At 40.0% G+C, this 12,003-nt stretch overlaps 1 protein-coding gene across 1 annotated transcript; it reads right to left on the bottom strand.

The window, feature by feature from the left end:
• Positions 1–2,554: 2,554 nt before the first annotated feature.
• Positions 2,555–5,495, bottom strand: lingo2 (leucine rich repeat and Ig domain containing 2). The gene has a single exon (XM_021310733.2). The coding sequence runs from the start codon at positions 5,462–5,464 to the stop codon at positions 3,623–3,625; it is 1,842 nt and encodes a 613-aa protein (XP_021166408.1). The 5' UTR covers positions 5,465–5,495; the 3' UTR covers positions 2,555–3,622.
• Positions 5,496–12,003: the final 6,508 nt, after the last annotated feature.

Raw genomic sequence — 12,003 nt, 5'->3', positions numbered from 1 at the left:
GTTGCTTCCAAATATTACAGCCAAGCAACTGGGTGGCAGCAGAAGGGATATTACAGATTATTCAAAAGGTTTTTACACCATTTGAGCTTTTTTTGTCCCATTTTGTCACACTGCCATGTTTCACCGCAGCGATGGTGTGTTCACGGTGATGCACAGAGTTGTGTTTCCACCACATATGCCGTTATGCATGCAGAACACACAAGTTACCTTCTTCCACATGTTTGCTGTGTTGATGCTCATGATGCTGTTTTTTCCCTCTCTGATATTCTCTACCAAACCTCTGAGGTTTTCACAGAACAGCTGAATTTAATAAATTAAACTGCACATGTGTGGGCTACTGTATTTTTACTAATTAGGCAACTTCTGAAGGCCATTGGTTACCAGCATCCAATTAAAGGGGACAGAATTTTAACATATAGGATACACATTTTCAAACATGAACATGGGAATCGTGTCATTTTTTCTCTCTATTAGGCCCTTATATGCATGTGTTGGTTGCATAAGCTTAGATGCGCTGAAGTTTGTGGTTGTTTGGTAACAAAGTGAAAATGTTAGACAGGTGTGTGCTTTTAAAAGGCGCTGTACTATCATTGACCAGCGCTCCAGTTAGCCTCATACAGAATTAAAACGCCTAGCTATAAAATAATGATGAATATTCCTGCATGTTCAAAGCTTTTTCTCTTCACATGTGTTTGCTTTTATTGATAGAAATCTGTGTAGCTCTTTAAAAGCTCGGCTCAGTGATCACACTGCATGCTCCTGCATTTGTATACTGTTAGATGCACTAGCTGGGAAATAGCACGCTGGCTCAATTGTATTAAACTCTCCATTCAAAGTTCATTTCATGTGCGCCCCTGCTGTGGGCGCTATTACACATACAGGAATTTAGATGCTTGTTAAAGCTGTTTTTTCTTTTTTCTCCCCGTAAAGCATTCCCTGGTTAGACCTCAGCAGAAGCACGGCGAAATAACCTGCAGGTGTGATACAACTACAGATGCTTTAGGACGTCTACAGACAACCACTGTTTTGGAAAGTATGAGTGCAGATTAACCCATTCTAACATTTTACAAGCACTATACTTGATTATTCGTGTGATTAAAAGTTCTGAAGGGTGTCTGACCTTTCAGACACTGCATAATTTCAATCTTGATGACTGAGGTAAATGACCCCACTTTGATTGGTTGTGAATAATTACAGTGATAAGTCTGTTACCGAGCTCTTTCCTGTGCAGCTTGTGCCAAGGACTGTTCAATTTGAACATAAACTGCATTAGTCACTTTGAGCTGAGACTCCCATCTGCTTTGGAAAATCATCTCATTAATTAGTATGAGAATAGACGCGGCTAGACAAGTCAATAGGTGATAGGAGGAGAGCAAGCATCTACACTGTGGTGACACCTTTGCAGATGCAATGGAAACACACAAGCCTGATCAAAACACAATTAGGATAAAGAGATCTGCATAAAAACGCAGCATTATACTGACTATCTCTATGGAAATGAAATTCACAAATCTATCCAGTTTGAAATGTTTCTAGGTTACAGATATACTGGCCATTTCAATCCTATTATATTTGTAAGCAAGAATTTAATTGTAGTGAGTATTTATTTTAAAGATGGACGTCAGGGTCATGTGTCTTACAAACATGGGGAGGAACATTTGATGCTGTCCAGAAGTGTCCCTCTCGATATGTAAAAACAGAAAAAAGATGCTCTGCTTTAAATTGCTTAATTAATGTATAATTCTCTTCACAGGTTTCAGAATGATCAGGATGTAATGTAAGGCTTCACAGACTAATTCAGTTAGATTTGGGAACCCTGTGCTGCTGCAAACACCTCAGCTCTGCTAAACAAACAGAAACAAGGTTAACATCTTAGGGGGGGACTGTCCCTGTTCACACAGCTCATTTTGTCAAATTACGCTACTCCTACAAATGCTAAAAAAGTTATGCACAAAAACTTTTGATGAAACACAAGTGAGAAGTTAATTTCAATTAGAAAAGCTGTTTTACAGGAGAATGAGAGTTTGACGTAGTATTTAAGTATTGCACATTTAGAGGAGCAATGTGCGAATATCTAATTATTTTAGATAGAAAGAACTAATAAATAGTGATGTGAAGAACCAAAGGTATCTTTTCAGATGGACTGTGGTATGACATCACACACCATATTCTCCAGTCTCTTGTTCACATAGCCGAACCGGACGCATGTGGCGGCCGGGTTGCAGCTGGAGTGGAAGTAGAGAGGCGTGGCCTGTCAGACATCTTGTTTTGGTCTACAGACGGTGCTCAACGTTTTACAATCTGTAAGGTCTAGAACAGGACGCTATCTGTATAGGAGAATGATGAATCTGGGATTAGATTTATATTGTAATAGTCATCTATAAGAATCTGTGCAATGAAAGACATTGTTTAAAGCTAGGGTTTTACCCAGTATAATAAAACGTGTTTCAGAACAGTATTACCGACAATGGCTTTAAGAGTAAACTGAGGCAAACATGATGTTATCAGTGAGTCAGTGGAGGACGTTTGTGAGGGAATAATCTGACACATAGGGTACAAATACATATTCATTTATTTCACATACATTTTTTTAACTTTTACTTTTTGTAGTTTTTACAATCTAAATGATTCAACGACAAAATGAAGAACTACCACAACAAAGTCCAAATTTTCTACAGGGGAAAATGATGCAAATGTCACTTTTGTAAAATTGACACATGTAGTTAGTCAACCAGCAAAGATACAGTTAAAGTAAAAAAAAGACAAAAATAGGACAAAAAGGTGGTTTGTGTCTGTACTTTGACCTGCATTAGGTCATTTTCAGGATGATCAAAGGTTCATGTTAGACCCTGAACAGTGTTAGAGCATTGGCTTTTGCAAAATTATCAACATTTTTTATAAATATTATTATTAGTAAATTCTATATATTTCATATTATCCAGGTGGCAATTGGGGGAACAGGGAAAGAAAATCAGCCATAGAAGCCCTTCCTAAATCAGTGGAAACGTGTTCTTGCTGAACATGTGGGGTTACAATTTTGGGCAATGCATCCCATGAATATTGCTATGAATAGTTCTGTTGAATGGGTATCCACACAGGTACATGATGAAGCATTCAGTAAACAGGACTGAACAGAAGAAATCATGGTCTCTTTCATTGTTCAGTGAATAAGCATGGCGCAGGACTAAACAAAGTAGGTTAATAGCTTAGATACAAATTCATACTGTACACTGTTTAGATGAGTCTGTAGTCAACCCAAAACTAAGGGCTTATTTTTGTACATACAAATTTCAAAAAGTTAATACGTGACACCTTTTGCCTTTAGGTCCCCATGGCGACAACTGTTTCCATGCCTCATCTGAGAAGTTGCCAGCTGGCAGTTTTGTAAGACGTGTAATGTGCTTTTCGTAGCTGAAACATGGTATCCTGCTCTTATGTCACAATCCAGTGATTTACAGTATGTCCCATTATCTTGGATACTCTTAAAAGTTTCACGACCGCTTTCAGTCATCCTATTTTCAAAAAAATACTTTATACTTCAGGCATTTCCACAATCCAGTCTTCTTCCGTCTCTCTGTCCATTATCTGTCTATATGTATATATATATTTATGTATATATAACTTACATCATTTTCATGTTAAAACGACGAGGACCAGCTTGTCCCTCTGCTGAATCGACATTGGTACCGTTGGACTTTGACCGAGGTACATACTCAACATCGATGTTGTTTTTATGTTTTCCTTTTCCTCTGCTCCACACAAAAAGGAGCAGGAAGCAAAACAAGACCACTCCCAAAAAGGTGAAACATCCCATCGCCGTGGACACCAAAATAGTCTTCAGGTCCAAACCGAGGGAGATGTTGGCCGTTTCATTGGCAGTGGCGTTGTTGGGGTCTGTGTAGTGCTGGGTCCTGTTGGCGTACAGCGATCCCAGACTTTTCACCGCCAATGAAGCCATCAGGGTGTCATTTCCAGCAGTGTTGGAGGCAAGGCAAAGGTACACTCCACTGTCTTGTATCTCTGCAGACTTGATCTCTAATGTACCGTTGTTATGCACCATCAGTCTCCCGTGGTTCCGACTCGTCAGTACTCGTCGACGCGGGGACAACCACGACACACTTGGCCTTGGTGTCCCCTCAGCACTGCAGCGCAGCATCGCCTGCCGGCCCTCATCCACAGTAATCGTTTGGGTTTTATTCTCGCGGATTTTTGGCTTGGTGCACGTTACATAATAAGACAGGAGAGCCTCCTTAAACTCTTTAAAAGGCCTTCCACGGATCCCCTCGGGCGTGCTGCATTCTGGCTGGGAGTCTCCGAACAAGATGGAGTGCTTTTTCTGCAGGATCCACATGAGACGACAGTCACACACCAAGGGGTTGTTGTTAATCAGAAGAACTTCCAGAGCTTCAGGGGACTGAAACACTCCCTTTTCCAGCGTGTCCAGACGGTTGTGAGAAACATTCAGGACTTTCAGACCCCGCAGGCCTTGAAAGGCGAAGGGTTCAATAGCAGTCAACTGAGCTCCGACGAGATGCAACTCTCGCAGCCGAACCAGCTCCATCAGCATCCCTCCTTCGATGTGCCTGATACGGTTGTAGGACAGGTTCAGGTGGGTCAGGTAGGGCAGATGCTTCAGGGCTTGATAAGGGAAGGAGGACAAGTTGGTGTTGGTTATAAACAACGTTGTCAGGTTCAGGCCGTGGAGGGTATTAGCTGGCACGTGGTCTAATGAAGGCCAATTATCGATTTCCAAATGCCGCAGCCGGAACAACTTTTTGAATGAGTATGGGTGCAAAGTGCTGATGCTGAGGTAACGAAGATGAAGGCTGACCAGGTTGTGCAGGTGTGAGAGGGCCTCGGTGGGAACAACTGTTAGGTTGCATCGTTCTAAGGTTAATTCCTCTAAGCTTAGGAGTCCACTGAATGCACGATGAGAAATATAAACCAGATCATTGTCACCCACTTCCAAAGACCTCAGATTATGCAAATCCTGGAACATATAGTCCAAAAGAATGACAATCTTGTTGTCACTTATATCCAGTTGGGTCAGATTAGTCAGCGCCGTAAAGACCCCCAGGGGGATGAGCTTGATTCGATTGCTTTTAAGACTGAGTGTGTGCATGTTAAACAAGGCATTAAAAGCTCCAGGCTCAACGTAGCTGATAAGATTTCCGCTGAGGTCAAGTTCCTCCAGCCCGGGGAAGGCAATAAAGTCATCAGGGTTGATCATCGTGAGCTTGTTTTTACTCAGATCCAAGATCCTGGTCTCCGTTGGGATGCCATCTGGGATGCTGGGCATTCGCTTGCGGTGACAGACAACTGCCTTGGTCTGCGCTGAGCACTCGCAGCGTGAGGGACATCCCAAGGTAGAGCCCACAAAGGCAGCCACAAGTGCCAGTCCAAGGAATGGCTGCCAGCATGAGACGACCGTGTGCAGCATGACTTTATTCATACAGTCCACCATTCTGTCACGGTTCTGCAAAACACACAGAGAAGAGAAAAAAATGCTTAGGTTGGGACTAAATCTGTATTCCTGCAAATTAACATTGTAATTAACTGGAAAACGACTTGATCTGCTCGGCTAGTATTTAGCAGCTTTCTAGTGAAGCAGTGTTGTGGGAGTTTTGGGTGGAATATTAAACAATAGTAACTGAGTTCCCATCTTTACTAAATGACGAGACGGTGGTATAACGTTCCAGCAATTTTATTGAGAAACAGAGCAGAGATTCACATAGATGGAAAGTAATCGCACCCCACGGTTCCGCTGCAGTCTCTGTCTGCCCTGTCTCTGTCTGTGTCACTTTTCGGGCTTCCCCTAATACTGCACCGTGGCCTTCCCATGAGACAAAACAAAGACAGTCTATCGTAAACAATCAGTATCCCTCAGCAGCTGCAGCATTTGGCCTTGCAATCAGAAAACAGTGGATCTTATACACAGACATCAGGTCTCCAGGCCTCCTCTGTCCGAGTGGTGTGAGGCCATAGTGACTTCAGAATAATAATTCTTATAACATTCCTCTCTTTTTTTTTTGATGATGGCGTCGTCAGCATCAAGACAAAACAAGATGACCCATCACTTGAAAATGTGAACAAAGCACAGAGGAACCATTTCTGTAAACTCGTAAAGTGGGACCCAAAGGGTTCCCGTGTTGGAACCGGGTAGTGCTGGAACTTTTAATACAGATCAACATGAATGCTTCATAGAGCTTTAACACACAAGATCAAAGGTTTAGCTTTCATCTACAATTTAGGGTTCCTCTAATTAAAGTAAGGCCTGTTTTAGGTCCTATGCGCACATTATTTTAAAATTACATTAGACTATGGTAAGCTAAACCTGTTCAGTAACCAAGGTCAAATCCGTCTACTCTCACCCCGCCCTGAATACCCTCCTACTCCTTTCTCCACTTACGCCTCCAGTGGACAATAATCCACCACTCCAAACTTATAACACCAGGAGCAAAGGCAGGAGAGGTTCAGTGCGTGCAGGGGAAACGCCAGAAAAAGCTACCCCTAGGGGGCAGTAAAAACTGGCAAGCCCCCTCCCAGGGAAATCTGCTCTCGGCCAATCTGAGCCTGAAAACCCTGTATTGAATCTAAGTGTTATCATTACCAGTTAATATTAAAGGATCTTTAGAGCCAATCCGATCCTGGTTCTTTCTATATCAAATCAAAAGGTGCATAAACCATAGATCCTTGTGTGTCTGAAGCAAACAGTTTCCAATTTTTCATAACCCCATATTGATCAACATGATGTAACATTAAACTGTAGATCTCATAACACAAAAAAATCAAACATGTGAGTCAGTGGAACAGAGCAGTTAAACAAACAGCAACACAATATGAGAAGAGTTCTAAACGTCAAGAACGCAAAGTTAAGAAAGCCTTCAGGCCATTCAGGCACAAGGCAGAAAATAATCTAATCGCGCTTAGGGTCTCTTCAGGTAACTCCTCCCGTTGAAGTATAAGGAATCAGAGTTCTCTGGCTTCTTCATCCCCAGTCCTCTTCTTGGTTCCTCCTCACAGGCTGGACGATTGAGCTGGATGGTAATAAGCGTTCAGTTCTGGATGGGCACTAAGCATTTTATTTTGCATTTCTCTCTAATAAAACACTTTGTGAAGATGGTCTGCAGACACGAGTCCTTGTTCCCACTAGAGAACAGAAACAAGGTGTAATTAGTGTTCTTATCAAAACCCCTTTCATGTGTCATTTATTAAAACATTCTTCAAGCACTTTCACATTCAAGATATTTCTGTGCACAGTTATTTAGCTCTCAGAATTCTGCAATTTAATTATTAGTTAAAAGAGTAATCTTTAAGTTCAAATGTATCTGCAGTAAATTCATAATAGTTCTTAACAGAATGCTTTCAATGTGTGTCTTAACTGTTGTTGTCTGACAGTTGAAGTTCTCTGCAACATAATTTCATCAATATATTCGTTTCATGACATTTCCCATTTATTTTGAAAACCCAACTGAGAAAAAGAAAACCTTTGCATGTGAAAGCCTTTTCCCTCTCTCCCTCTTTTTTTTTTTTTTTTGTTTTAAAGAAAGCGAGGTGCTGTTCTGCACAGAAAAGACAAAATATTTATACCATGCTGCTACTGTTCAAGGATGCCAAGGTTCTACAACACAAAACAATGAGAGAGAACAGGAGCTTTTGAAAACGCTCTAACATTGTAGAACAACTAAAGCTACTTAAGCAAATCAGAATTAGTTCCCAAATTAATCCTAAAATAAAGTAAACCATACATGTGATTATTTATTTTCTTAAACTGAGGATTAAGGACTTTTATTAAGAAGTTCTTGGGTGAACGCGTCTCTGCGTTCCTATTTGTCTAGGCCTCTGCAATCTGATCTATGATCTATGTATTCTGAGTGCCTGGTCAGGAAGGGTGAAAGGTTCTCTGAAGCTTTCTGTTTTCAGCAACCCTGAAAACCCAGAACCCTTTACAGTCAGTGTTAGGTGTCAGGTAACCTGTGGGACCACCTCGTCGTCTCTCTGGTTCCACCAGCTGTGTCAAGTCCACAGCAGCTCATCCTGGGTGCCATGCCCCAGGGGTCTCCACACCCCCCTGTGTGGAACGTCTCTCATTGTAAGGATCTCACCTTATGTCCCGTTCAAAACAGGAGTTCCAATGTGGGGTGTCTTTGCTGCTTTAATGTTCCTCAGAGAAAACCTTCATTCATTGATACATCTTCAAGCTGTTACCCTTTTATCATCACAGCCCCCCAACCATCCTGACCAGATCCAAAATGTCCCCATAATTTAATCTAATTACATAAATCTTACTTATTTTCTGTATGTAAGACGATAACCATTAAATTATCCTGATCTAAAAGCTGTCAGGTTAAAGGTTTGCTAAACTCAGTGTTGTGTTTTTTTCCCTTAGGATGTTTAACTGGTTAATAAGACTATTGAGATATTTGTGTTCTAGTTGAAAGAAATTAAATCTCCATAAATATTGTAACCATTGTACCCTGATGCTTTAATCCTAAATTTATCCATGTTAGTTAGTAGGATGTGTCATTATGCTAATTTTATTGCAACATTACCCATTTTAGCCAGTAACCTTTTCTTTGCGTTTTATTGAAGCCTCAGAGTAGCAGAAATCAGCTTACTCTAAGATGATCATTAAATTAAATGCTATTTAAAAGTTCAGGTTACTCTACGTATATAGTGAAAACTAATTAATTCATTTATTTATTTAACTGTTGGTATAATACCCACTTAATTTATTAAGTTGATCCATGATTCCATCAAAGTGCTTCTTTAAAAGTTTTCACCTTTACATAATCTTTATGTGTTTTGTAATGTGTGTTTTGTTTTAATTGTGTACAACAAAATCTGAAGTGAAATGCATGAAGTCGTGTCTGCAGAACTCATCTGTGTTTGTTGTCGAAGGTTGTCCAATGCCTCAGTCATAGTCCTTCATTGTCCATTTTCAGTCCAATGTCTAAATTCAGCAGCCCAACATTCTCCTTCTCATCAAGAGTCCGTCCTCCAGTCCTCACGCCTGCAAACAGAATGAATTCTGCCAGCATTTTTTGCCAAAGAAAACGCTCCATAGGTTGAAAAGAAATTACAGCAAAACAGTCACAAACATTTTAACTACAGTGTTCCCTCTAACATGACAAACATAAAAGAAACAAAAGGATAAAAAATAAATCAAACTTTGTCTCTGACAAAATAAAACTCAAAACTGGATCAGGCTGAAGTCAATGACATCACCTTTAGTCCTTGTCCCAAGGATCAGCCCCCATGGCACTGCGGCACTGTTTCTGCATTCTCTCGCATCTGAGAATGTCTAAAATGAGACTAAATCTCTATGTTAGCACAATCCTATCATATTGACCAGGTTTCTTTGCAAAGAAAAGAAGCAGAAAGATAGAGCTGTTAATAGCAGAAAGCAACAAACATCTTTAAGACACCACCTTTCCTGCTGGAAGATCTGGCATAACTTGGTTAAAACTTAGTATAATTTAGTGTCCAAATCTGATTATAACTCCTTACCGCACTGCTAGCACTGTCTTTTCAGAGTCTCCTGTTGGCAGAAAGGTGGCGTCTCTTTTAATCTGAAAGCAATAACTCAGAGAAAAACAAGAGTGTTAATAGCATGCAGTTAAAACCCTGGTCCCCTTAGTGTCCCTTTAACGTGATGTTTTCCCTTTTTTTCTCTGATCCTGGGAAGGTTTCTATTCTTCCCCTTTCCTTTGAAACTCTGTTCAAAACACCTCCAAAAGAAAGAAAACAAAAAAACGAAAGAAATGAACCAAAAAAACTAAAACAAAATTGTTTTCCAAGGAGCACAATTATGTATTTTCCAATATGACATAGGTTTTTGACTTATTACAAACCTTTTTGATATCCTTCTGGTCCTTTGACCATGTGTAGTTGCTGTTAGTAATACTTTTATTCATATATACCTTTTCAATCTTAATTGGTCAAGGGTGAAACTTTAAAGCAATGATTGTTCCCTTTTAGTTTTTGAGCTTCTAGTGTTTCTCTATAAATGATAAGAGTTTTCCCCATAATTCAGCACATTGAGAAGGCTACCCAAAACAAACCAAGATTAGAATTAAAATTTAACCCTTCAGAAGCTGGCTTTATTTTATTTTTTCCCCTCTGACATAGTTTTCGTGCCCCAGGCCAGAACACACAGACCCAGCCTCGCCATTAACATTCAGATGTTTAAATCATGGTCAGATTTGTTTATCATATCTATTGTCCTTCTCAGGTTATACTGTCCCTCTGAGGATCGCCTCAGCTCAGCATAACTAATAACATCAGATGATTTCGTAACTGATGACGCGTGTAACGTGGCCTTCTAATATTTTGACGCTTCTCATAATTTCTCATTAGTTGCATTCAAATCCCAAGTAAAAAATAAATAAAATAAATGAATAGAGAACCCTTAGAAAAACAACCATATTTAGTTCCATACAGTTTGTTCAAAGCACAGTTTTCCCTCATCTATTTAAATCAAAAATCTTGTATATCTAAACTTCTTTCAACTGGACTGGTTTGTGATGAATCATTATTATTATAAGCAATGAGATCTCAGTAATTTTAAATTACTTTAGGGCTAAAAAACAAGTGATAGGATCTCAGCCTAAATTTGTAAAACAGTAAACTTAACAAGCTTATGTAAAGCTTATTTCCAATTTCTAATAAAGCTGAAATATTTCCGTTCAAGCCATGTTAATCTCTCCGTGTATAAATTTAATTTGGTCCTGATATTTAATGTTAAAAAACAAACTTTGTTATTTAAATCTCTCTTTTACTGTACCTCTATTGTTAACATAGTCCATGCTTAAAATGTCATTTGAATTACGGAGCTGCAGTTCTCCCAAAACAAATGAACATTCTGAAACCATGAACATTACTTTTACCCCGAATTAATTCACACAGACGAACGTTTAGTTACATAGATACATACACACGTACGGTTACATACAAACGATGACATTCAGACAGACAAACACGTGCAGGCCTGCTTTTTCACCATCTTAAATAGTTCTATGTTTTTCATAATTTTTAAACGTCAACGCCGAAAGATGTTTTCAACGCGTTAAGTTCCCGCTTAGTTTAAAAGGTGGAGAGCGTGCGCTGGTTACGACCCCCCGATGCTTCGTCCACACGCGGTTTTACGCTTCAGTCCCGCAAGGATACAACTCTGTGTCTCGCAGACACTTGGACGCTTACCCATTTTTGAAAGTTATACGTCGCTATTAGCAGTTTAAACCAATTTTATCCACAACGGAAGTGCCTAATCGGTCCCCACGTAAACGCTTCCCCGGTGCAACGCCTTTTTAGTTTCGTTTCCGTTTCCTTGTTTTTATCGCTTTTCTTTTTTTCTCTTAATTTTATTTTTATTATTTAGTAGCAGTACTGCAATAAAATAAAATAATAGTAATAATAATAATCCCTATGTGAGAAATCTGCATGTTTAATCAAATCATTTCAAATCATTTATGCATGCCATGCGTCTGGGCCCCTACGTTTTTCAGCATGAAAACGAACGTCTCACCCTGGGGCAAGGGTGGACCCCGAGAACTCTGCCTTTGACCCATTACACTGACTCTTCCGCTTCCAGACTTTTTTTTGTTTGTTTTTATTTATTTTATCCTTTTTTTGTGTTTTTTATTATTTTTACTCGTCCTTAGCACGATCGACCAACTAAATGAAAGGCCTCACATCCGATGGTCGCCTTTTTGGTATAATGGTCGGGGTCCCCACTTATCAAAGCTGCAAACGTCTTCGCAACAGTCAAGGACTTAAGCATCCCTGCCGCTTTCATCCACAACAGAGGTGGACAGCCTCTTGCACAAACCCAAGACAAGAGGACTTTAATGGACCAGCTGCAAACTGCTCAGCCGGTCACCTGTTCTCCAGGTGAAAATCACTCTGCCCCTCCTTCCCCCTTGTGGGAAAGTCCGTATTTCAGCTGAAAACGTATTCTAATTAAATTTTGAATTTTAGTTTAATGTTTAAACCTTAGTCACC

Source organism: Fundulus heteroclitus, chromosome 23 (genome assembly GCF_011125445.2).
Source record: "Fundulus heteroclitus isolate FHET01 chromosome 23, MU-UCD_Fhet_4.1, whole genome shotgun sequence".
Taxonomy (NCBI): Eukaryota; Metazoa; Chordata; class Actinopteri; order Cyprinodontiformes; family Fundulidae; genus Fundulus; species Fundulus heteroclitus.
The sequence above is the reverse complement of the archived record's forward strand: the minus strand, read 5'-3'. Positions and strand labels throughout refer to the sequence as shown.

What these genes read in the sequence shown, in the direction of transcription:
- lingo2 (XM_021310733.2), bottom strand. Translation starts at nt 5,464, where the DNA reads ATGGTGGACTGTATGAATAAAGTCATGCTGCACACGGTCGTCTCATGC.